The following is a 27250-nucleotide window of genomic DNA, read 5'->3' on the forward strand; positions in this document are numbered from 1 at the left end:
TCACCAGGGAACAATAAGAAAAAGCTGGAAAAGTTAAGTGACACATAACATTGGAGTTTTTTGGAAGGGCGCACTTCTGGTTTAGTCAAACTTGACCTTTTTTAAGTGTTAGAAATTACAGACCTTTATAAAAATTTCCAGTAACATGTCTGATTCTATTTTAGCCACATATTAAGTTTTTTATGTATCTTCTGAAATTACTTTCCACAATATCTTGTGTTCTCAATCTTTATGCTGGGCTGCTAAGTATGCAATTTTCAAAGCAAAATGCTTAATAAGAGTACTCCTTTTAATCTTAGGAAAATACAAACATAATTCAAATAGCTTCTAACAAAAGCTCTCTTTAAAAAGAAACCCTGAGGTCAAAAACACACAGGAGGGCCAAAGCCAAAGTATTAACGTCAGTAGTAAGTTTATAAAACAAGAACAGTGTTAACTTCCACAGTACTTAACTTGTGCATGTCATACCACATTAGAGTGCTTCTAATTCCACAGATCAGTAGCTGTGGGGAACAGCATACAAAACAGTAATTACTACACAGCTGATGTAGTTATAGAAAAATGGGTGAACAGACATTTAAAAATCCAACTTCAAATATTTATTCTGTTTTAAAATGATAGCTTGAAATTTCTTGGAATAGTTGCTGTTGTTAGAATAAAAATAAAATTCTGCAGAGCAAGTAGTCTCATTTTATGCAACCAGCTATCATGATTTATGAAAAGGTTCCTCAAAAACAAAGAACAAGTATTAAAATAAAGAGGCATGGTAAAGAAATTTATTTGCAAAATTTCTTCAAGAGGAACAATTGGCAAATGCATTTAAGAGGTTATTTTTTAATTCCAGTTCCCTGTGATTTTGTTTAACACACTTCTTAAATCAATCCATTTCTATGGGCAAACAAATCGTGACGTATAGCTCAGAATTAAAACACATTCTGTAATCACGTATGTGTTTTCTCAAACATTTCATATCTGCCCGGGGGAAGAGAAAGTCTCTCTGGCACAGACCCTCAATGAATTTGGAAGGGGTTATATACCTGGAAACTAGCCACTGTAGAAGAAAGGAAAAAACATTTTGAACAAGTGGATATAATGAACTGCTCTCATGTACAAAATTCTTTGAAATGGGCAGTTCTTTTCAAGCCTGATTCCAGGAAGAAACACAAATTATTTTTAAGCAATTTTACAGAAAGCTGAACACTATTACTTAACTTGCTTGAGTCTTCAAAGACCAATTTAAAAAACATTGTCACGCATTTGAAGATGGGATCTGGAAACCTGGAAATGCCTATCAAAGCAAGATTTATGCATTGCATAACAGGCAGGATGTTCCACTCGTGAGGAAGTGCAAGTACATAGCAAAAGGAAAGCCAAAACAATCTTGAGGGCAATGCAATTACTGAGCACTTAGTTTGTCAGTGCTGCTGGGAGAGAAGTAAAAGGAATTATTTAAAAAATCAGTAACTTTGTAAGATGCAATAGTCACAGTCAAAGCATTTTCATTTATTAATTCTCAGGGAAGACTGTTATAGCCAAAAGACTTTTTTTTTTTTTTAAATTCAGGAACCATTTTTTCGTTTGGAGACCATTTCCTTTTCAAATGAACGCACAAAGAACAATGGCTTTTCTCTTTTGAAAAGATCTTTGAAGGGGGAAGCCTGCCCAGTGGCTAAAGCACAATATCAAAACTTAATTTCATTAACAGATCTGGTAACAGTCTTCTCTGACCTTGCTTCCAGTTCCATCTCTGCAACAAGATAGTCCTACAGATATGCTACTTCTGAAGTGTTATGAAACAGAATTCCAAATAAAAAAACACTTAGAACAAAAAGCACAATGTTTTACATGCAGCTCTCAATACCAAGCAAGCAATCATCAAATTGCAAGATTATCAAACAGATCACCATGGTATTTTCCTTTATCTGAACCATTTGGAATGCCCACTTCATCACAAGCGTCTAAGGGCCATGGGCAGAAATATTTGAAGTGAGCAGCAATTCACATTGGTGGCTTATAGGGACATTATGCAATGTTGTCCTCTCCAAAGAGGAAACAAGCACTTACACTTGGTTACCCTAAGATTTCCATCAAAACATAGACTTCTGTGTATCACCAAGCTTTGGAGGAGAGAAAACCTTTGAGGAAAAAAGTGATCCCCAAATATTCGCAATTGCTGTTTTCTATCTTGCCTTCCAGAGAAACTAATTTTCACTAGACTGCAGCAACACTTGTTAATGATTTAAGCAGCAAAACATAAATATTAAATGAAAGGGATAGTTGTATCAAGTTACTCCATTATGCTGCTGCAGCAAAGACAGCTTTCAATTATTTCCTAAATAGGAATCTAAGAAGATTCGAGTAACAAAATAGCCTTGGTCCAGTACATGATTGCATCATCAAGGATACTTCATATATATATGCATGAACACAAATATACAATAAACAAAACTCCTTATTTCTGCTTTGAGTCAGACATACAATCAGCATAATCAAGAAAAAATAAGATGACATCAAAGGTCAAATTTTACATCATTTGTTTCCAGCAATTCAAAAATTCAGTATGCTTTCAACACACAAATGACTAAGTGACCAAAGGAGCTAAAGATTTTACACCAAAAAAAAGTTATAAAAAGCAGTTGCCCAAGATGGCTTCAAAATTAATCAGCATCTTTCTAGGTCTGCAGTGCTGAAGTCCTGTTTTGCTGCCCTGCCCTTTTCTTCACAGAAGTGATAGTAACAGACTGGAAAGCACTTCACTCCAACACTTTCCTTTTCTTGGCATGAAAAAGTGTCAGACTTGGTCTTGACATGTACAGCTTCATCTTAGTGTTTATGTAAACAGATACCAACATGCTACACAAAAATTATTTCTTTACCACCATCAAAATACGTGTGTCTGATATTTTATGTTTGGAACATGACCCAGAAGTCAAGGTTGACTTTGCCAATTTCCTGAAATTTCCTTGATGTCAGACCAAGCACATTTCTATGACTACGTATATATTTGGGCCTTATACACAGCAGCAAGGACACACTTGATCTTATTCTGTCACTCTGAACATCAGCTATGTGTCAGGCTACAGAATGAATTAAACTGTGAGCCCAGCCTTGCTGCAGTGAGGCTGAAAAAAGACCAACTCCAGCTGTGTCCCTTTTTCTAATGGTTTCAGCATATAAATTTGGTATGCTGGACACAGCTTCATTATATTAATTACGAATCCTGACATTAAAATCAATTATTACTATGGATTCTAAATTTACAAGGGCTCTACCTGACACTGAACCAGCTAGTAGCTCTGCAGTAGAAAAAAGGTCTCTAATGGAAAGTTATTGCCAGCAGCTGCTCTGTTGTCAGAAGGCTACACAGGCAGGCCCTGCAAACCAAACAAACTGAACAGTTTACGAAGAACAACTAAAATGTTTCCTATGTCTGAATCCACAAAGTCATTACTAAATATATTTCTGTTTCTTTAGGGTGGCTTACAGCATGAGACATATTGCACTGTTTTTATCTACAGATCTTTCAAATTATTTTAAAGTAGGTCACCCTGGTTCTTACAGCATGGCTAGAAATACTGCAATCATTTTGAAATTTTTACTTTTGCCCTCATTTGAAGATCTTGAAAAACAATCCACTAAATGTAAAAGAACTCTTGGGTTTTGGGATTCACCCTAAAGGAGTTTACAAAAGGCATACACACACATAAAAGCTAGATTTAACTAGTGGTCAGATGAAGAGTACTTCTGTTTTCATTTTTACTGCAAATTACGTTCAACATTATACAGTTCTTTTCAAATTCATAAAAAGTCAGCCTAGAAGGAGAGGCTGAACTGCCACATGACCTGCCTCGTGCCAGGATAAGGCCATATTAAAATATAGGAGACCACCAACTGAAACTCGTCCATATCTATTTTTGGTGATGATTTAAATGCCTGTAACCAAAATTTGCTGTCATTACTGAGGAAAGCAAATTGCATTGATTACCGTTGTGTAAAACAATCAGTTTCCAAGAAATGCTACAAAAATTACGTTGCACTACAAGTCCTTATGATAGTGTAAAACAAAATACAATCACTCAATACTTTTTCTTAGATGTGGTACTTTATGAAATGCTTCAGAAGGCCTCAGATATTTCATACTTCATCAGGCAGCACTTTTTTCTTTACTCCCTTATGTAGATATACTTGCTACTTGTAATTTGTTCATCAGCTATTTCTGAATCTAAGTATTAAGCTGAAGGAAACTGGCTAATACAGATGTCTGGTAGGCAACAGATACTTACATGACCACCACTACGACAAAAAAAACCCCACAATTCACAGCTTGGACCAAATTCACACTATAACATTTTAAGTTAACCATGTATGTTTTTTTAGTTGCAAGCCCAGAAGTCATACAGTTGGACTGTACTGTTCAACTCCCCTGACCCTTTCCGGGGCATTTTAACGCACTTACATGTTATTTTTCTTACGGATACAACAGAGTATGCTCACCTGAAAAGGAAAAATGTTGTCAGCTCTATTCAAACTGTCTTCCATCCACGATTTTGGAGCAAAGGCTGAGCTGGGTCGAGCGTATTTCTGCAACTGGATATGATTACTTGCAAAATTCTTCTTTAAGGGCGAGATGGAGTTCAGAGGCGTTATCCCTCCGTTCAGTCCCCTGCGGTGGTCTCGACCTTGGGACCCACCCCACCCACCGTATCCACCACCACCAGGGCTCCATGAAGATGGTGTAGGCGATGGACTTTGGTAGCTGTTCCATGGAGAAGGTGGCTTGTTAAGATTATTAGCCAAATGAGGCAATTGATTAAAAGCAGCATTTCTATGTGTGAATGGAGGTGGATGAGGACTTGCAGGAGACCTTCTCTGTTGCTGATGCTGATTGTGATGATGCTGAAAATGAGGGTGATGAGGGTGGTGTTGAGAGAGGGGTCCGATTTGGGGGGAAAAGCTACCACCAAAGCCAGGGCTGACGTGATGTGGAAAATTCTGAAACAGCAGAGCACCATTATTAGCTGAGGCAGCAGGGACCCCTCCCTGGTGAAAAAAACTTGCATCTTCATTGATTATCGTAGAAGAAGAAGGAGCTATAGCTGCAGACCAGTTACTAAAACCAGTCAGAGAAGATGCAGTGGATGTCAAGGGCTGTGTCGAAGTACCTAGCCCCGAAGCCTCTTGATAATCAAATCCTGTTAACACCGGCGATTCTATTCTTATTTTCTCCTTTCCATTGCCGTTCTCTGAAGAATTATCGCCCTGATTTTCTTCAGTTTTAGCTTTCTCAGGTTCAGAAAGCATGCCTGCTTCCTGACTTTGACCAGGGGAAAGCTGCTGTTTTTCTAGGGACTCTTGCTTTTCCTGTTGCTGAGTTTTAGATTTTTCTGACCCCAGAATCTCATCCTGAATATTATGGGCAGCTGGAGCAGGAAAGAGCCAAGCTGACCCAGCACTACTGCCATTGGCAGCTGTGTTATTATTTATAAAAGCAGCAGGGCTGGGGGTTGCATTTTGATGATGGTGTGGAGGCTGCAGATGTGGATGAAATCTGACTGGAAAAGCTGACTTATTTCCAGTGTTGTTTTGCACTAACACTCCAAACCCGTAATCCCCCATTTATTATATTTAAAGGTTTGAATCCTCCCTATAAGAACAAGTTGATGTTTAGCGTTTACCTCGTCCTGTTCTGAGGCAAAATTAGCAAGTATCTTGGTTTTAGCTAGATATTCCAGTTTCTCCCTCCACGCTATTTATTTCAGATTTAGATGTTCGGTTTTTTGCAAAAGATAGATCTCTTCAACTATTTAAATGTGCCAATTTGTGTCCGTTTCCTTCCTTCGGCCAGGAGGAAGGGAAAAATAAATCTTTGGTTCACAAAATAAGAGGTTTCCTTTTTCTAAAGGAAATGCACAGCAATGAGAGAAAAAGCTTCTGGGGAATAAGGATAAAGAGATTCTAACTATCCTGTTTTTTTCCTCCTCAGCAGCCTTGACTTGCCCATAAATGAGTTAAGAGGGAAGGAAAAAAAAAATATACAATGACGTCTGGTCCCCCAACCCCTTGGCAGCAAAAAATAGATTTAAATCTGGAATAATTTAATACATCTCTATAATCTAATATATATTTGTGTCCTGTTCAAAAAGAGTCTTTGCTGTGGGTAAGGGAAAAATTTACCTCAGGATCTCAGCATTCAGAAGGGTGAAAAGGAGTGAGTTGCAGAAGACGCTTTTTCCCGTGCTGCTGGGTTTAACCTATTATATTTAGTAATAATATACACTCTGTGTGCGTGTGTGTGTGGTTGTTTAAAGGGGTAAGATCTTATCTCAGGAAATTAGTATTCTATGTGAGTTGGGTGGGGAGTGAGTTGTGCAGGAGAAGGGTGGATTCTTGATGCTGCTCCTTTTGGGCTGGGTTTCTGAGCTCGCCAGACTCGCTTCTTATTTACGATCCAGTATTTGCGTGTCCTTCATATGAGTCCTGGCTGTCCAAAGAGGAAGATTTTCATCTCAGAAATCAGCATTCAGCGTTCGGGAAAAGGGAAGGGAGGGGACAGCGAGTTGTGCAGGAGGAAGGGGAAAGAGATTTCTCTTGCTCCCGCTGCTGCTGGGAGGGTGGTTTCTGGTGCGGGGCTCGCCTCCTTCCACCGAGATATGTGGGTTCCCTGCAGACGAGCGAGCCCCTGGCCGAAAGGCCGCCGGGATGTGCGTGTCTGTGTTTTTCCTCCTCAGGGACTCGGCATCCAGCGGGGCAGGGGCGGGCGGCGCAGGCAGGCTGGGCTCGCCAGGCCCCGGCTCTCTGTGGGGTGCCCCCGCGGTGTCCCCCCTCCCTCGCAAGAGTCCTGGTGTCGGGGAAGGCAGGAGGGATTTTTTTTTTTTTTTTTTTACCTCAGGAGAGGAGCAGCCTCCGGCAGGGAGGGGAAGGTGCAGGCGGCGGGGGCCCGGGCTCCTCTCTCCCCCATGGAAGGTGTTTAACCGGTTCTCCCAAATCGCCCGGAGATTACGGGACAGGGTCTCGGCCGCTGGGCGCAGCGGAGGGGGGGCCCGGCGGACTAACCGGGACGCGGGGTCCGGCGGCGGCGGCTCCTCGGAGCAGTCCTTCCCCTGCTGCGCGTCTTCTCGGCTCCAGGCGGGCTTCCTTCCCCCTCATGTAAACCGGCCGGGCACCGGGAGGGTCGCCGCGGGGGACGCTGCTGCCGGGAGGTGGAAGGAGGGGGGAGGCTCCGCGGGCGACAGCGACAGGAGAGGGGGGGAGGGCTGCCGCGACACCGGCGAGTCGGGAGGCGCTTCGGTAGCCGGCGAGCCTGGCCGCGACGGGTCCTCCGCGCGGAGCCTTCGCTGCTGCTGCTGCCTTGTTTTGCCTCCTTTTCTTTTTTTTTTTTTTTTCTCCTTCCCCTCCCCCCACCCCCCCAGCGGCCGCCGCTTCCTGCCTCGGTGCCGCAGCCGGTGCCTCCCTCCTCCCCACCCGGCCGCTGCCGAGCCCCGTCTCCTCAGGACCGAGCTGCCGCACGAAATGACAACCAGCTGGAGGAGGCAGCGCGGCACTTCCGGTTCGGCGGCGGGCGCGCCCCCGCCCCGCCCCCCGGCCCAGCTCCCCGGGCGGAGGCCCCGCCCCGTCCCACCCCACCCGCCGGCTGCCGCTTCGCGCCGCCATTTTTGGTAGGGGCAGGGAACACCCTGGCTGTGGTGGCCACCTTTGTTTTGGGCACGTCGTCCGCAGCTTGGTAGCCATCTTAAATAAGGGCAAAGGGTCAGACGGATACCGACGGGGCGACCATCTTGGACCGAGGAGGGCAGTTCACGCCGCCAGCGGCCATCTTTGTGCAGGGCAGATCGTCCCCCTCGGCGAAGGGGTGGCAGCAGGGCCGGGCCCTGACATGCCGGGCTGGTTGGGGGCGCCGCGCCGGTGTCTATTGACGTACGTTCCCTGCTGTAATAACGTCTAAAAATCAAATCCTACCCGAAACGGTGCTTGTTTGTAACACCTTTTGGCACCCAAGGGCTGAGACCCTTCAAGTGAACCTCGCCCTCCCTAAACTGCCCTGGCCTGGGCCACCGCATTGGAGCCATCCTCCTGGTGGAAGGGAGAGTCAGCAAAATCACGTAACAAAACGTTCAGAGGGCAAATTCTGTGGAGAAACTACCACAATATCTGACTTCTGCTTGGTGTTTAGCTCTTGAAACATGGAAATCGGGTACCATGACAGGCTCATACGAAAAATAAGTGAAAAACTTGGGGAGTTTTCTGAGATGGTCAGTTGAAAGTCTTTTCAAACTCCAGCTCGCTTGAGTATTTTAAAGGCCTTCCCAGATAACTTCTGTTATGTTGGTTTTAAAAAAAGGCAAAAAACCTACTTGGTGAAAGATAGAAAAAGCTAGAAGCGAACCAGTAAATGGGAATTACTCAGGGGGTTGGTGCTGCAGGCCCACGCTGGCACCAGGGAACCGCCGCCTGTCCCACCAGCCAACGGGGATCTTCCTGATTTCCAGCTGTATTGATCAATGCAGGGACAGGAGGTTTGAGCTGTGAGAGCCATCAAGTCTCATCTTTCAGGATGATGGATGAGGCCATTACAACATTTTAAGCACCATAAATAAAGGTGTTTATGGGGAGGGGGATTACAGAGCCGCCTTTGCACTCAAGTGCAGCTTTCGGAGCTGGAGTGGTGGTGGGAAGAGAGGGTCTTTGTTGCATTACTCTGGTATCTTGAACTTTCCTGTGGCTCATGTAGTGCCTCTGGCACTACCATACCTCCACCTCAGCCTGGTCTGGAAGTGGCTGGAGCGCGTGGTGCCTTAGGACGGGATCGCCCCAGTGAGAGATTCTGTCCCAGTAACCAATACGTAGGCCCGAGTTTCTAGTTTATCGTAGGAAGTTCTGGATTGAAAGTGAATGCATATTACAGCAAGTTGTACAACATAAAATATTAATTCAGCATGTATTTTATATAGCTCTGTTATTTATTAAACATGTAGTGATTATTACTTCATCACGCATAGCAAATCTGTGTAAAAGCAATGGGCTTGGTTGTCCCCAGCTGCCAGGCATACAAAGTGAAATGCCAGTTTTACTTCTACTGTGGTTACCGGATGCCAACGCCACACTTGGCACATGTGATTGGGTTTTTGTATATACAGTTATGTGGTCTACGGGCACAACCATGGGGCCAAAACTAACGTGTGCTTTAAAATTTATTCTTGCAAAGGAATGTGGATTGTTCACGAGGAAGCATGAAAACTTTTGTCTACTACAGATCTGGTTTGTAAAATAGTGGGATGGGTCCCCTTTCTGCACATCTACAAATTAAAATATGTAAATAAAATATAATTCAAAATTAAATAACAAAATATAGTGAAATTAAGATAGCTATACGTAGATACAGCAGTAGAAAAATCAAGTGGAAAAGGAAACATGCAGAAACATTTCCTGAATAATTCTCATTTAGTAGTGGAGTGCCCACTGCTACTTCCTCCAAGGCTCTTTCTAACCTACTCAGTCAACTGACTGTAAGTTTGGATGATACAGATATTTTTACCAAACCCAGTATTTCTCAACAGTTTTATTAAATAAACTTTTTTCTTTGCAATTGTATATACCTTGTTTCCACATGTGAAAATAGACTTGTTTACGTATGGTGAAAACATAATTGTTTGTGAACATGTAAGTACTGGGTTATCATTTCCCCTTTTGTTTACTCTTTGCAACCTATGTGAGCCCATCTGATATTAAGTATTACTTTCCTCTGTGTTTCTCTAGTCATACTGTGATTATTGTCATCATCATCACCATCAGATTCAGGGTTAACGAGCACTTCTGTCAAGAAGCTGTGAACCTGGCTCCAGCAGTAGATTGCTGTGACATGAATCGTTTGGGAAAGACTGAGTAGATGGCCTTAATTTAATTTCAGGCACACCCTTGCGATGCGTTAGGGTAGATGCAGATCAGCTAGAGTGATATGAGCAGAAATTCCAAAATCTGACTTTAATCACTTTGCTTGACAAACGTGGTTTGCTGAAACCATGGGAGGTTTCCTAACGGCTGACATTGTGATGGTATCAGCTGCCCGGCGGGATTTGTGTCATTTTATTAAGCCCCTTTGAGGAAAAATGCCTGAACAATATACAGGGATTGCAGTCACTACATTTGGTTGCAAAGAAGAACAAATCCCTAAAGAAAGTGAGTAGTGTCTATAAATAAGTGCATTTAACAACCTGTGAGGCACTTGCCGCTTTGATGACTGGATGACGTAAAGAGCGTCTCAAATAATGTGTCTGAGCTTTATTTGGAATGCATGAAAACCAACAGGATTTTCTCACATAACTTTTACAGAAACTAATCATCAAATCAACTACATGATTAGCTTAAAAAATTGTCACACATTTTAAAATTAATTACTTTAAATAGCAATAGAGTTTCATTTGCCACCTTCTTTTACAGGAGAGAATCTTCCTTTCCCAGCTGTCTAACACTGCAAAACCAAGCTAGTTTCCATGGAGCGATGAAGATGTTGTTGTTGCTTTTCATTACCGGCACATTAAAATAGTGACAAGCATTCCTAAAAACCTTCTTATGGCTCAAATTCAACATATAGCTAGTGGTATGAGGAAGATTTCTTAAATCACTCAAGCCATAAGCTCAAATCTTTGCACAGTCAAATCAACCCTTTATCATGTAGCAAGTGACATGCTGATTTTCCTGTAGCTTGTACCATGACCTAACTTTTGGATGAAACTTGAAACATAAGATTGAAATAATTAAAAAAAAACCCCAAACCAACCCTTGGGTATCTAAATAATGTGAATCTAACTAATTTAGATATTTAATCCTAAATTTCCCTTTTCCTCAACAAGAAATACCCAAGGATATTTTCAGTGGGAGGGAAGAGGGAGAGTTTTCTCTCTCACATTTGCTCACATAGAGCGGTGAGTCAGTGCCCAGATTTGCTGCCCCATCCACCAAACAGGTACCGGCACCTCAGTCGTGATGTATCTAACACCTCTCACCTGGAAGAGATTTCAGACTGAATTACACTTGAAGTACTTTTAGTCATTATGGTACCTTACACTAATCACTATCAGTACCTAATGGATTCATTTCTGGAAGCAATTTAGCTCTTCTGGCTACCTTACAGGAGAGGATTCCCCTGGCCACTCCAGCTGACATCATTAGGCAGCTTTAGCTGATGACTGCCAGTGGCACTGTGCACTAAGCAGGCTCCCCCCGAATCAATCTCCAGGACTGCAAACCCCTTGACAGCCTCTTCACTGTGAGACTAAATCACAAGTGGGAACATACTGCTCTCCTCTGAGGATTAGATTTCTTAGCCTGCTTGTATTCTGACAGTCTCACCGTAACACATCACCCAGTAAGTGCTCGATTGTGACTCAGGTCACAGGAAGAATTGAGGATGGCTGAACTGGTGTAGAGAAATCTGTTTGCTCACTTTTTACTCAGAAACAATCTTGAGATCTGTGGTTTGCTTGCCCATTCAACCCTTTGGTGTTACACACCCAATGAAACACAGCAAAGGGGAAGATCTTCACGGCAAAACAAAACAATTCTGCCAGGTGGACCGCGTGGCCTTGGTAAGGTCGTATGACCCCTAAGACATGGAATCATTAACGATAAGTTAATAGAATTAGCTCACAGATAAACTAAACCTGAAAAAAAGGAATCCCCATGAAGAAGCCTCTCCAGCTCAGTCACACCACTCATCCTGGGAGACTCCAGGAGAGCAGATGTGCTGTTTGTGATATACCCTGAGTGTTATCAAATCAAGGTCCTATTGAGCTAAGAAGTGGAATGACTTACAGAGCTTAGAAGGAACTCCTTAAGGAAAATGCCTTGCCAGCAACCCTGCTTTTTTTAAAATCAAAGGACTGTCAGCTCTCATGCATCTGCTGATTGCAGCTGTCACAGTGTCATCTGGAAAGAAAGGTGAACCCTCGGTGACTCAACACACGAACTTCAAACATTAACACCACACACACTGCTGATTACCCAAACAGCAGACTGATGCACCTATTTAACGCTGCGAGAATTCAAGTCACACTGCTGTACACTTAAAGTCATCTTCTGCCTTAAAAAAAAAAGGAGCAGAAAGAGGATATGAATCTCTTCTAGGAGTAGAATTATCACCTGTATCTTATATCTCAAAAACTGTAACAAGGCCTGATGTTTTCTTGAATGTGAAAAACCCTACCGGGATGTCCAGATCTCCAGTTTTATATGAATAAGGGTTGTTGTGTCTTGTCCATACAACAGTCTACAGCATATTAACACAATTCAGTAAGTCAAATTAAAAGTCAAAACTAACACTATACATAGAGCACAAGGACTTTAGGAAGTAGGGCTATACTAAAATTCAAAGGCATCCTTTATGGGATTATTACTTCCACATTACTTTAGGTCTAATGTATCGCATAAGACGCAGGACTTGCTCATGTTCAATAGTAGTAAAGGCAACCAACAGACCTGAAAAGCTGCATCAACATTTTATCCTAAACAATTGCTCCAGGAAGGCTGATCTAAAAACTCTAGGCAAGCTGTCAGTAGCTAATATTAGCCTACACGTAAAGAATTTTTTTTTTATTTCAGAGCAATTTTCAAAGACTGCAGAAAATGTTCTCTGGGTCGCAGAGAAAATCCAACAGTTCATTTTTGTGCTGATGCAGCTGCAACTGCTGCTTGCTAGATCATATCTCAGCTTGGTCATTGCAATATCAAAGTATGATTTTCTAAACCCGGTAAACCATTTAACTCTTGTGTAAAACACATTATACATGCTAATGGCTTCATTTGGCTAAGCTGGCTTCGTCATTTTTCTGCAACTGGATCAAGGTACTATAGATATTGATATACCCTCCTACGTTAAGCAACCCCTTAATGGAATACATTGCCTTGGAGTCTTTAGTCTTTATGAAAAAAATCCTTATCACTGCCCAGAGAACTATTTCGTGTGCAGTAATTATGTAATATTAATGAACAATTTTACATACAACTGTATTTTCCAGCCCTATTCTTTGTATGGAATGTACTTCAGAATGACCTGACACTGCAAAAATGCCTCTAGCTTCCATGGCTCATGTAAAATACAAGAAATAGATAAATAATTTAGAAGAGGAAATAGGTAGTGTTGCAAAGGTGGTGGTGTTCTTACAACTGTACTTCAAAATCTGGCAATGTGGCCTTTGGAAATGCATTTTTCTTTTTTCATGTAAGGATACCGCTTCTTCAAGCTGGACAAAAAAATTCCACACAGATACAGAGCTTTAAAATGCAAATTTGAAAGCTAACTTTGTAATTTCTGAAATTGTAGAAGGAAAAAAGCACACGACAGGTGTTTGTCTGCCCACCGCAGGCTTTGATGGGATTTCTGAAGCTGAAAGTTCCTAAATTTTGATCACAACTGCATCACAGCATTGCATCTGTGGGGGAAGCAAAAGGGAGATACCTCTCTGGTGCCTGGTCTGTGTGCCAACGGCTGCCCCGAAACCCTTTCAAGAGAGGCTCGTCTGCCGGGAACGGGGTTAGCCTGCAAGCACAGCCTGGGCACAGCCAGGGTGCCCTTTTCCAAATATTTGGGAGGCTGAGGCAGAGTGCAGCGGGCGAGCCAGCCCCAGGCGTGCCAGGACAGCCTGTCCGTGGGCACCCACCCGTTGTCCAAGAGGCATCCGGAAGGCAGTACTCATTCAGTGCATTTAATGTTTATGCTATGGAGTCTTGGCTTCTCAGTCTTTTGGGTTTGGGTTCTTCCACTTCTAAAAGAAAAGAATTGGTTATTTAATTCCTCCTGATGAAGGAGGAATGCATCAGGGCTGTTGCAAGGGCCAATTAGTCAGGGCTTACAAAGTGCAGTGGTGCTAAGTATAATTTTTCCTGCAACTCGGTGACACCTTCATTTCTCAAAATAAGATTTCATAGCCTATTCATTTACAAAGTGGGCTAGTGCCTTTGGGTATTTGGGAAGGGCAAAAAGACAAATTGAAGAGCACCAAATCATTTAATTTCAAAGTGCATTAAACACACACCTTCCAATTTTCTGACTAAAATGTTCATTGGCTTTTTCCAAAGAGGTTTTGTATTCAGGGCACAGAAATAGTTTGTGGATTTTAGATTCCTGAAATACTTAACAATGCTATTCAGGGAAAAAGCACTGGCTTCTTGTCCTAAAAAAACAGATTCACGTGCAAAGTGTTAATGAATCCAAGAGACCGCTCAAGGATAAAAATAGCATAACCCTCTCAAATGTTAGCTAATCAAACATTTTCAAGAACAGAAGTTCTGAAAAGTGTGGGCTATAATAATAAAAAGGCAAAGAGAAGAATATTAAGAGTCCAATTCAGAGTGACCAAAATGAGATTGGTGTCTTTTTTCCACCCTGGAGTCACGGTACCCCTTACTGCGTATCTCAGACCCCGTCCTCGGGGCTGGCTCGCAGCGTGCAATGCTGTCTCAGCGCAGCGCCTGGGCTGCTTGGCTCTTTGGAGTGTTGCTTGCTGGAATCTGTAGTCTCCAGGCTGCATCTCCATTAATAAAAAGGAGAGCAGTGGTAATCTGCTCCATTTTAGGCAAATTAAGTGCAGTTCTTTGGCTCCTGGCACATTCCCAACACGGCTCTGAGATGAGCATAATTCCACAAAATCCATAAAATTCAGAGCCTGAGTGCTACTGTTCCCCCTTCCCCATGCTTTGCAGATAATGTAAAGTCCTCTGCTGGGGTACTTCACAGGGGAGAGACGTATTCTGTATGTGCCTAATGAATATTGGTTTTCTATGTGCTAAGGGAACGAGTTAAGAAGAGAGTTTCGGTCTTACCTTTGAGTTCTCTACCTTATGGGTTTCATGTCATATTTCCACTGGCAAGGCGGGGGGGGGGGGGGATGTTGGATATTCAGTGTTCCCCTCCTTCTGCCTTGCAGGGGAAAGAGGGTGTGTTTCCACCGACAGAGTAGAATGAACTCATGCTTTCCAGTTTTTCCCCATGTTAGGAAATAGGTCCTGTCTCATTACTGGTGACAGCACATATTGGTAGGTCATAGAGCAAAGGGAGAGCCTTGCGTAGAACAGCTGGGGCCCAGAGCCAGAAATCTCATTAAAGTAAGCTGCTGCTATTTCCAGCCTGTAATAGAGCTTTGGAGCTTGATTATATTCAGTGAAAGCAGGTCATTACAAACACAGTGCTTTTTGCATATTATCTAAATTGAAATAATAATATGTTCTCTCCTTTCATGTGCTGTATTGATAAATCCCAACTTATGAATGAAACATGTTGATTAGTTAGTTAAAAATAATTAGTTCCATATTATGCCTCCAAGTTTAAGGCTTGATTAGTGCAAACAAATAACTTTTCTTGATAATAAGTCATTTACAGATTATTCTCTTAAATGGAGCACACAGGCATAAAAATAATCTGCAGCAATAAATTGTCTTATTTGTTCTCTCTTTTCTCTTTGCCTTGAAATACAACAGTACTTTTAGAACTTGAGAGGCAGAATATCTATATGCAGATTCTGATCTCAACAGCAGTTGCTGCAGTGCAGCTCGCGTTATTTGATTGAGGTGGCGGCGTACCCGATGAGAATGTGACCATAAGTGTTCTTTGATTCCAGTTTTCTGGCCATGCAGTCCCAAAAGAACAACAATTATTGCTTGCAGTGACTGAGAATATTGCTCTGTTTAGCGTCTTGTTATTTAACTTGCATTTAGATATCCCGATATTTACGTCAGAACTGAGCTAATGAGTGGTTGGTGGTGGTTTAAGGTTTTCCTTAGTCGTGGTAGCACTAAGTAACCTTTTCAGTTGTTCTGAAGGAAACAAAACCCTGCATGAACAGTTTTTCTAGTCATCAGTTCACTGAAGCCAGCACGATTCAACAGTGTCCACAAAGCTTAAGCTGAATATGAACATTTTCCTGAATCAGGGCTTAGGGCAGTCATAAGGACAAAGTCTTTTTCTTAGCTTCCCTAGGGTTCTGGGGAGCGTACAGGACACATCCAGTAAAGAAAGTCTATACATTGATAGGATTACGGTGTATATATACTATAACAAAATTAGATAACATCCTGGTAAAAAGCCTTGACTCTGTTGATATGACTGTCTCTGCTGTTGCTCCCACCTACAGAGCCTCCCTGGTGGAAAGTTACGGCTCTCAATTATCGCTGTGAAAATCCAGCCCTATTTTGGGAGTGCTTATAACTTGTAGCAGTCATCTACGGTGTGGGAGTTTGATGGGGCTGTTAGAGAATATCAGCCTTCGTGTTTAGGCGCTGGAGCATGACAGTTCTGGATGAGGGAAATAATACACTTTTGTAAAGCGTTTTGATAAAACACTTTCCTTCCTGCTTGACAGGAAAACTTGCAAAGCCTGGGAAGGGAACCAGACCCATGCTCCATTCACCCTCTTTCCAGATTGCCAGCAAGGGAACTAACTCAATAGCAGCAGTTGTGGTGTGGACACTTGCTCACCGGTCGATGACCACCAGCTCACCGACTATACATAATCACCAAATAGCCAGCAGCTAGAAATGGCTAAACCTCTCCTGTTTTGGGAAAGACCTGAAGTGACTTACTGGTTAAAAACTCTTCAATCCTTCCCAATCCTCTCAGAGGGCACTTACCGAGAAATGGTAATGGGTTACAATCTCGGAGTGCTTTTAAAGCACTCAATGTCAGAAAAAATGGCATTAACCCACTCTCCTCCCCATATTCTGGGCCTGATTCTCAATGCTAATCAGGAGTAATTTCACTGAAGTGAAGGGAGTTATACAAGACTTGTGTAAAAGTGGAATCAGATCCACGTATCGTACGTTTAAGATTCCTGGCAAAATATGCTCTATTTACTTGAGGAAATTAAAACATTTCAGAGTCTGGATGATTTAAGGGCTATGTTCTTACTTCCTAGAAATTAGAACAGTACATCAGGTAATCAATAAGTGTATAAAACTGTCTAAAATGCCAGCATTGCAGAGGTCAGGAATGGAAAAAACGCAGCTGAAATCGCTTTACATCATGTACTGGAAAAGCAGCATTATTTTTACCAACAGCACTGAGAAGCCATTGCAAAAGGCAAGAAACTGATTTAATGGTGTGGCAAACACCAGTTGTTTCATAAAGCAAATTTTGCCACTTCCATGACAAATAAAACTAAACGTAAAAGTTAGACTGTTCAGTTAAGCACTTTGGCTCCAGCCTCCCTTGAACTTGAAGAAATTCAGGGAAGTGAGCTCTTGGTTTGGGCCCATCTGCATCGGAAACACAGCACTGCATTCATACCACATTATCAGTATGTTTTTCACTTTAAATCGCAAGCACCAGGCAGTGTGGGGTGTATATCTCCTCGATGCTCTGTAATAGAAATTCCTCGGTTACGAGTGTCTTCCACAAGAAGAGGCCCCATTAAGCCTAATGAAAGTGCTGATTCTGCACAACGGACGCCGCAGATCCTCCAGGAGAGCTGCAGGAAAGAAATGGGCTCTTAAACGGGTAGGGAGTCACTCAGCTTCTGCCCTCCAATCTGAAAGAGCTGCTTGATGAGGCTTGATGAGACTTGGAGGTAGGCAAGAAATTCAAGAAGGAAATATCCAGGACTGTGAAAGCATAAATAAGCTGCACATAGTTTTCTGACTTGTAATAACTCACAGATCACTGTATCAGCTCCTGGGCTACTGCAGGAGTATAAAGAGGCTGCCAGAGAGAGGAACAAACACTCCTCTATGCTGCTCCTTCCCCCTGCGTTACAATAAACCAAGGCTTGTGATGTTTGGCCAAAGAATGGGGAAACCTAGGAGTGACTTTGGACAATACACGCTGGTGATCGTGAGTCACTGGTTAAAGACAGATCTACAGTCAGATGCGGTGTGTATAACAGCGACTTTGTTTGCCATCAGTGGAGCTGCCGTTTGCTTTATGCCTGATCTGAATTTTGCATCACGTATGCTCCTAATGGCATTAAAAGAAATTTCTGTGAACGTACAGTGAGGGGAATAGACCCCTGCAGTGTCAGTCTCAGTTTTGAATGGGTTGGCTTTTTGGCTTGTCACATCTTTCCAGTCTCTAAACCTCTGCCTTTGTATTGTAATATGGCGTGCCGTAAATATCTGTAATGGAATGGATTACATCAGCTAACTTAATGTTGCCAATCTCAATATTAAACTCTGCAGCAGTAAGGAGCCCTGCCCAAAGGACTATGACAAGTATTCAGCTCCATTTCTATTAGAATACACAGTACAGAATAAACCCGCATTGTTTCTGGCAACTGATACTACCTGTCAGATAAGAATGGCACCGGGGAAAACAATGCCAGAGCACTGAAGTTCCTTCTCAGAATTAAGAGCTGTGGAGTACTTGGTACATGCCCTTCTTGAATTTGCTGTAGGTTAGGGGGTTTTTGTTTGTTTGTTTTGTTCGGTTTTGGGGTTTTTTTAATAACAACTCCTCATCCCCAATACCCAAGCAACAGTGAGAAGTAGTTTCCAATTTCTACACCCAGTGACTCTGTTTAAGGCTTGCTGGCTGCAACAAGGGAGAGAGATCTGGTGCGATTTTAACATACTTTCACCTCATTTCGGATACACAAAAGACACTGGTTAAACTGCTTCAAAATATGTTCAACATTTTCTTGCGGTTTCTACACGCTCAGTCAGCTGCACATTGACTGTACTGTTCTCACGGCAATTTCAAGTTGGCTTGAGGTTGTTTGGGGCCAAATAAAATCCCATTCCTATGAGATAAGCCAACATTAAGTTCAGTGAGCTTGACCAGAACTATTGTCCCCATGTGAGACTGTTCATCAGAACTTTCTCTTTTTCAGCCCTCACCATGAATGTTCTTGGAAGAGGCTTTTCAAAGATTTATGTAGCAAGTGTGAAATAATTAGACGCAGTGGAACACAAGTTCTAAAGCATGGGAGGCATGATTCAGCACTTCATCTTTCCAACGTTAATGATTTGTTGGTTATTTTTTTGAGATTTTCAAGGGAAAAACTGGACTGACTTCTCTGCATGGGATTTAAAGATTCTGTAACTGGAAAGATAAAGAAGTTGGCAAGAACTTCCTTTATCCACCATGCTGTTTTCTGACTGCTGCTAGCCACACAGAGATGGCTTCATTTCATTAGTATTTACTGCATATAAATTGCAAACAGCATGTTGAAATGCTCTGAGGAAAGAAGCAATAAAAACACAGAAAATATGAATGCTCAAAAATGTTACTGTCTGTTGTACGAATATGGAACCAGTTCCTTGGGTCCTGTGCCTTTATTTCAGCGAAGGAGCTGGCCTATTGTTTCTATTTAAAATTGGTTGCCATGGTGGTACCATCCGGGCTTTCACCCTGATGAAAATTGTTTGCATCTGTGACGCAGTAGCGCTGGCAACCCGATGTTTGCATCTACCTCTAACACAGGAGTGATTGTGAAAATGGAACCTGACTGTTTACCTTTGCACAGTAAACAGGTTCCTTAAACACGCATGTACCTCTTGCTGTTAAAACTGCGTGGAAGAGGAAAAGCAGTTGGTTTGATAGAACCAGAGGCTGCAGAGACCTCAGACAAAATGGAAGTGCTGAAGTGAAACTCCACGACCAGGCTGTCCCTTCCCCAGGTGTGACACTGGTGCACGGTTTTGATTTTGCAGCACCGTGTAGAATTTCTGGGAAGTTACAGATCTCATTTTTTGAGACCAATGGGAAGCCCTGCCTGACATTCAGATCTGCTGATACAGAAGTCTCTCTCTCCCATTTTCTTATGAGTCTCCTTACTTCACGGGCAGCTGGTGATCCCATTAGTTAGGTGAAGGGCAGCCACCACCAGGAGACTCAGAAATCATAGAATCACAGAATGGTTTGGGTTGGAAGAGACCTCAAAGCCCATCTAGTTCCAACCCCCTGCCATGGGCAGGGACACCCTCCGCTAGCCCAGGTTGCCCAAAGCCCCATCCAACCTGGCCTTGAACACTGCCAGGGAGCCAGGGGCAGCCACAGCTTCTCTGGGCAACCTGTGCCAGGGCCTCACCACCCTCACAGGGAAGAATTTCTTCCTCATATCTAACCTAAATCTGCCCTCCTTCAGCTTATGGCCATTACCCCTTGTCCTGTCACTCCATGCCCTGGTAAACAGTCCCTCTCCAGCTTTCCTGTAGGCCCCTTTAGGTACTGGGAGGCTGCTATAAGTTGTCCCCAGAGCCTTCTTTTCTCCAGGTTGAACAACCCCAACTCTCTCAGCCTGTCTTCATAGGAGAGGTGCTCCAGCCCTCTGATCATCTCCATGGCCTCCTCTGGACTCACTCCAGCAGCTCCATGTCTGTCTTGTACTGGGGACCCCAGAGCTGGATGCAGTACTCCAGATGGAGTACTTCTGGTCCAAACTTGCTATGAGTTCAGGTTTAAGAGTGCGAGAATCTCATGAGGGTCCTCCAAAATTTCACCCTGCTTCCATCTTGGTGCGGATTCTGTAGGGCATGTTCACAGAAACAAGCCTGTTCCAGGCTTCAAAGGGACGTTTAGGCTTAAAGCTTTCCTCTCTAATTAAAAAAGTTCTCTTGGAATACTAAACCTCATACAAGGAGCAGATGGGGTTAATGCTTCTCCCTGCATATGCTGTCAGCACTATACTTTGAACAAAACAGCAGCAGCTTTACTAGCTAGAGTAGTGATTGTTAAATTGAATTAGATCAGGAGCATTAGTATCAGTCCCTTCTCTTTACCTTTATTGGGAAATCCTCCTCTCCAGCATATGTGATAAGTGGGGGAGGAGGAATTCAAGAGCAGCTCTGAACAATGAACAAGGACCAAACGTTATCAGCAGGAAAGAAAACCCGGTTGTGCCAAGTCCATAATGGCAGTTAGCATTTTGCAAAGCAGAATCGACCTGGTGTCCCGGCTCTATATTCCTTTCCAGTTTGCAAACAAAAAAGCCGGGCAGTCGCCTGTCTGTCTTTCCAGCATGCATATTGTATTTTAGCTGATGTGTCTGCAATGCCAATTCTGCTGAGCTGTAAGTGAAAGATCTGCTGAGTAAGAAATTATTAAAGGCAAGCAAGAGCCTCATTGTCTTTTGGTGATGTCAGTGCGACCCTTATCAATAATTGAACGGCTTTTCCAGGAACACAATCTAGAGAGGCCAGAGTCTCTGTTACCACATCGCTGCTTCAGTCTAATGTTCCAGGAAAGGCTGCTGTCCGCGGAGGCAATATTGTGCCGTTTCTTTATTCTGCAGGCTCACGAAGCTGAGACAGTGCTCCATCTGATACACCGCTTCCCGCCCACACGCTGTCATATTTAAAAGCATTGCAGGCTTGAAATAGGGACTGTTGTAAAAGGGACTGGCCCGTCTGCTGCAGACTGGAGCCCAGTGGGGTGTTTGGAGGGAGAGCTGTGGGTCTTTCACGGTCCCGTGAACCTTCGCTGCTGGCTTTTACACTGGAAAAAGGAAGGCTGCAGGTCAGAGCTTCCCCCTGTCGCTATCACAAGGACTTGGCATGGGGAGCGATCGTCATATCAGAGCACCTGGAAACAAAAGCCAGGAGATTTGTATAAAAACTGAGAAGTGGATGACAGCCAAAGGGTGGGAGAAGCCAGGTGATTTTGCATTTGTATCACTCCTGCAGAAGAACCCTTTCTCTTAAGCCCTCCAAGTCAATGCACCACACTAAGAAGGGGCCAGCTTGTAATAAATGCAGAAAAAAATCCCCCAGCATGTGAGGGAAGGATGTCAGGGGTTGTGCTTGGTTAGGCCTTTCATACAGGTATATTCTGAATGATACGAGCTGACAGCTGTGCTCTGCTGGCAACAGATTTTGTGGGACAGGATTTCATCCCTCGCCACTGATCTTGCGGGTTACTCTGACGGCATAAAGCGACTAGAAACTGTGCCCCACAAGGCTCTGCTACCCAGGCACGCTTTGGGTAAAGCCCCGGCCCCTTTTCAAGCTCAACCTTATCATTACCCTGCGATAGGGAGAGGCAACAGAGAGATTTCCGCAGTAAATATTGAATCAGGCAGTCTGGGCTGCTTCAAATGAGAGCAGCTCATAAGGAGCTACTAAATATAAAATCATCCTCAGGGCAGCTCCAGTTTAAACCAGGGCGTGCCAGCCCTCAGAGAAGCACAGAATCTCCTGGATGTAAATAAGATAAAGGCAGAATGAGGAGGAGAATTTGAAGTTTACAATTGAAATTCTAAAAAACAAATGGAAAGTGTGCCATGTAAAGGGAGAGGAGAAAAAAAAATCACAAACATGAAATGTTCAGCGTCTGCAGTCCTAGAGTTTGGGATTTCAAGCATCCTCCACCACAGTCTCATGCATTGCTCCTGTACACTAACCACCTATCATAGAATCATAGAATACTGGGTTGGAAGTGACCTCAAAGATCATCTGGTCCAACCTTTCTTGGCAAAAGCATCGTCTAGACGAGATGGCCCAGCATCCCGTCCAGCCGAATCTGAAAAGTGTGCAATGCTGGGGAATCCACCACTTCCCTGGGGAGATTATTGCAATGGCTGGTTGTTTTCTCATTGTGAAAAATTTTCCACTTGTGTCCAATCAGAATTTCCCAGGAGTAACTTGTTCCTGTTACTCCTTGTCTTTTTCCATGTGACTCCTTGTAAAAAGGGAGTCTCCATCTTCTTGGTAGCCACCCTTTAAATACTGGGACATGGTGATAAGGTCTTCCCTAAGCCTTCTTTTCTCAAGGCTGAACAAGCCCAGTTCTCTTAGCCTTTCCTCACATGGCAGACTTCCCTTGGATCATCTTTGTGGCCCTTCTCTGGACCCTCTCCAGCCTGTCCACATCTTTTTTTTTATAGCAGAAACCAAAACTGAACACAGTATTCCTGCATACCTTGGCATCCTCTCTACCTTGGAGGATCTTTCAGCTCATTCTACCCTTCTGTCCCATCTGGTTTCTTCAGATGATTTCTTCCTTTGTGTTTGTACAGTACCCCACAACATACTGGCGCCCTGAAATTTAAATCTTTCAGTAACAGAACTGAGTCTTCCATCGCTGCAGTCTAAACTCCACTGACTAAAAAGGCAGATGATGTTCTCTGTGGTTTTCTGGTTTGTGTCCCCCAGGTCTGTGGATGGTCGATGTAGACCCAGTTCTACACTTTACACTGGTGTAACTCGGTCTAATGTGGGGAGAAGTGTGCAAGAGAAGCGCAAAACCCCCAAAACAGACGGGATATCTGGTGGGGTCAGGTTCCTGCTGGATGTTATTGAACTAGTTCAGTGATCCAAAACTAGATCTGAGCTTTGCTGCTCTGGCCTATATCTGACAGAGATAAAAGATTCTATCTATATCCTTCGGGTCACACAAGCCCATTTCTAAGCTGTATTGTGTTTCCAGGTTATATTACAGACAGCTGACTGCTGACTTCTTGCATCTGAATCATTCCTCCACTTTTATCTATGTTTTCAGCTGCAGAATATAGCTAATTCAACAACATATGGAAATCGACAATTACCAGTAAATGCTGATGTTTAATGAGGTGACAGCAGGATGCACTGACTAGTATTTAATCAAACGAGCCAGACCATGCTGACAGGTTTACAAATACCTTTGCTGAGATTCAGTGTGTCGTGGTTTAACCCCAGGCAGCAGCTCAGCACCACGCAGCTGCTCGCTCACTGCCCCCACAGCAGGATGGGGGAGAGAATCGGAAGGGTAAAAGTGAGAAAACTCCTGGGTTGAGATAAAGACAGTTTAATAGGTAAAGCAAAAGCCGCGCACACAAGCAAGGCAAACCAAGGAATTCGTTCCCCACTTCCCATGGGCAGGCAGGTGTTCAGCCATCCCCAGGAAAGCAGGGCTCCATCACGTGTAACCGTGACTTGGGAAGACAAATGCCATTGTTCTGAACGCCCTGCCCTTCCTTCTTCTTCCCCCAGCTTTATATGCTGAGCATGACGCCATATGGTATGGGATATCCCTTTGGTCATTGGGGTCAGCTGTCCCGGCTGTGTCCCCTCCCAACTCCTCGTGCACCCCCAGCTACTCGCTGGTGGAGTGGGGTGAGAAGCAGCAAAGACCTCGACTCTGTGTAAGCACTGCTCAGCAGTAACGAAAACATCCCTGTGTTATCAGCGCTGTTTTCAGCACAAATCCAAAACACAGCCCCATACTAGCTGCTATGAAGAAAATTAACTCTATCCCAGCCAAAACCAGCACAACGTCAACACAATTTTATACAGCAGAGGCAGGTCCTCTCTTGCAGTGTACTTGCACCATCCCTGAGGTTGGTGTCCTGGTACTTTTTGGATGTATATTTCCTATTCCATAAGCATGCCTCCAAGTTCTCACCATACCCAGGCTGATTGCACTGCATATAATTAATCTGTATTCTGAAAATAATCTTTTAATCATAGCATTAAAAGCATAATTTTAAAAGAAAAAAAAAAAAAAACCAAACAAAAACCCCCAGATTCTATAGTACAAGACAACATTAGTAAGGAAAAGTAGCTACATCCCAACCTACTATAAGCCAGCCTAATTTAACTTGTGGTTTTGTGATCTCCTGCTATATCAATTTAGATCTATCAAGGAAAGTACACACATCTTCTAAATGGCTGTTTACCACTGAAGCAGGTGCCTTGCAGTCTTTTATCCCTGGCATCCTACGAAAACTGAGCAAGGAACTGGAGCAGGACACATTTGACAAGTAGGAGTGGAGGCAGACTAGGTGGGCACCTAAACAAGAACTGGAAATCTAATTTGTCTTGGTATCGACAGTAGTCAAGCATCTAAACATCTTTTAGTACGTCAGCCCAATTGACTTGGACGCAGTTCACCCAATAAATCTGTAGCAAAGCAATTCTAGTGTCCCCAGGTCATCTGCTAGCACCCGAAATGAGAAGCTATCTTTCCGCTGTTACGGTTGGGCATCGTAAGAAATGGTTCTTCAGGATAGTAAAAGTGGTACATTTGACCTATCGGGCCAGTGAAAACCCATGGGCTTATTTCTTCTTGTGCAGCCTTGACTTAATTCTGGCGGCTTTCCTGAGGCGTATGTGTCTTGTCCCAGAGTCAGCTACTGCTGTAGGCTGTGGGCTGAAATTCATCCCAGGTTCTGTAGATCTTCAAGCCAAACTCTGCTCTCTGTGCAGAATGTGTTGCGACAGTCAACTCTGGCTGAGCACCAGAAAGTGGCCCAGGAATTACGGCACTGAGTGTTGGGGTTGGTGACAGATTGCTTCACCGATGCTTAAAACAACAACATCGACCTGCAGAGATAATGAAGCAGTTGTTGCTAGGAGGCTTCAGAGCTGCTTTCTGAAGTTCTTCTGAAATGATGGGTGCTTTGTTTGGATTTTTAAGAAACTTTGAAAGCTAAATACAGCTGGATCAAAATCACCATAAAAGGGAATTGGATTTGGTGACCCTCCATTTCCTGAGACTAATATTTTCTGGGCACAAAACAGCTGTTTGAATCTGTCTCTGAAAGATTCAAGAATGAAAACCAGATTTTTTGATGCTGTTCATTTGCACTAAGATTGGAGCAGAATAGCTCAGTCCAGAATGTATGTAGCACACACATACAATATATACATCTACTCATATTTAAAGCGATGTGCATATATATACATGTATACACAGTGTATACCAACAAACCTCCGTTTAGCATCCATGTATGTCATTTAGCTGTCATAACACTTGTAATAGAGCTGCACACCACTTAATTTTTCATAGTCTTTGATCACCAACCCCAAAACATACGATCAATTTACACATTTAACTGTCTATACCCCAACTCAGATTGTTTGTCAGTGTGTTACATTTCTTTTAATTTGTTTGAGCTCTTCATAAAGATTCTTTCTATTCTTCTGATTGAACGGTAGAACCTAAGGACATCTCTGTTTCACAGACAGATTAAAATTGGGTAAAAATAGATACAGCAATTTGGTTTACTCAGGACCTGTGCTGAAAGGAAGAATCAAACTAAAACCACGTCTTTGCTGCAAACGAAACATGGAGGGTTTTACCCAAATAGATAATATACAGTCTTACTTGAGACAAGGCACTATAATTTTTTTCCTCAAAACTCAACTGTTTCCTTGTTGACAGTTTTCACAGATAAATTATGAATGACATAAGCATGATGGCTAAGGGAGGGAGGAGCACTGGAGCGACTTTAGAGAAAGAAATAAAGTTTAATAAGGCCAAGAGACCCACTGACAAGAGAGACACAAGGGAAGAAGGATGAGAAAGGTCATAAAAGTATCTACCCACACAAGTATTTAAATAATATTACCAAAAAGCAGAGTTATCACATAAAATTCCATGCTCTATAAGGGACTTCTTTGCACAAAGTCCCTTACTATTGGGGAGGGATCCACCAGGCAGAGAGGAGAACATATTTCCTAGAGCCCTCTGTAATCTAGAGCCACTAACTGATTAAAAGTAGATTTTTTTGGCCCCCATCTCCACGTAAGTCATCCGGACGAATGGAAAGTGTATTTAAACGAGGTAAAGCAGTGACGAATCACCAAATCTACTGCCTGCTGAGATGGATCACCCCTCCACATGGGATCTGCTTCTCCTGCCACTGGCTGAGGTACCACTGATTCTCAGTGAGAGAAGTCACTGGCGTTAAATAAAAATCACAGCTTTTTCCAAGTACCTTCAAGAGTAATTTGTATATTTGATTCATGTTTCAGAAGTGGAAAAATCATTAAGCCCATTAAAGGAATGATACAGAAAGCCACAGTGCTTTCAGGGGGGTTGAAGCCTGATTACTGCAGCTGGATGGCGGGGAGAGAGAGGAACCAGCCTGTGAGCCCTGACTCTCACACTACATAAAGCGCCGCGTATTTAGCATGGCTAAAGCATCTGCCTTTGACAGAGATCCTCTCACTAAGGACAGAAAGAAGCGTTCATCAACAGCGACAAAAGACCTTGGAGCATCCCTCCTTGGCCCTTTATTTCCTGAGTGTGTAAGCCATGAATGATGAGTATGCTGAGGGTTAAAGTAAAAATAAAAAATCGCTCTCTAGGAAAACATACAAGAAAAGGGCAGCTAAATCTCTGACAGATGAGAATACTCTCGGGGTGTCAGCAACAGGAGTTCTGATTTACACTATCTGGAGGGAGAGATAAGGACTCCACAGTACAGCAGCATCTAATAAATGATGCCTGCAGCACAATAATGAGAGCAAGCTCTTCATTTTATTTATTTATTTTGCAGTTAATTTAGTGTTCCTGAAAGCAAGGGCTTTTTTTGCTCCGGTCACTGACAATACAGCCGAGTTCTCCCTC

The 27250-nt window shown here is 43.2% G+C and overlaps 2 protein-coding genes across 9 annotated transcripts in view; both read right to left on the reverse strand.

The window, feature by feature from the left end:
* CPEB4 (cytoplasmic polyadenylation element binding protein 4) overlaps window positions 1-7485 on the reverse strand; it is a 44830-nt gene extending 37345 nt beyond the window's left edge. Inside the window, exons 1-2 of one of the 3 annotated variants that reach the window (XM_054841375.1) lie at window positions 7054-7485; window positions 4495-6481 (exon numbers count right to left, since the gene is read on the reverse strand). In XM_054841375.1, coding sequence (XP_054697350.1) covers window positions 4495-5616 — 1122 coding nt within the window. In that variant the 5' untranslated portion in view covers window positions 5617-6481; window positions 7054-7485. Of the gene's footprint in view, window positions 1-4494 lie in introns of all 3 variants that reach the window. The other 2 variants (XM_054841374.1, XM_054841378.1) reach the window with 2 other exon arrangements.
* A 1471-nt stretch (window positions 7486-8956) lies between these two features.
* Window positions 8957-27250, reverse strand: part of LOC129212571 (uncharacterized) — a 217049-nt gene continuing 198755 nt past the window's right edge. The window contains exons 2-4 of one of the 6 annotated variants that reach the window (XR_008579216.1): window positions 14815-21502; window positions 11809-11922; window positions 8957-11000 (exon numbers count right to left, since the gene is read on the reverse strand). The gene's annotated coding sequence lies outside the window, so the exon portion shown is untranslated. Of the gene's footprint in view, window positions 21503-27250 lie in introns of all 6 variants that reach the window. The other 5 variants (XR_008579215.1, XR_008579212.1, XR_008579214.1 and 2 more) reach the window with 5 other exon arrangements.

Source organism: Grus americana, chromosome 14, assembly GCF_028858705.1.
Source record: "Grus americana isolate bGruAme1 chromosome 14, bGruAme1.mat, whole genome shotgun sequence".
Taxonomy (NCBI): Eukaryota; Metazoa; Chordata; class Aves; order Gruiformes; family Gruidae; genus Grus; species Grus americana.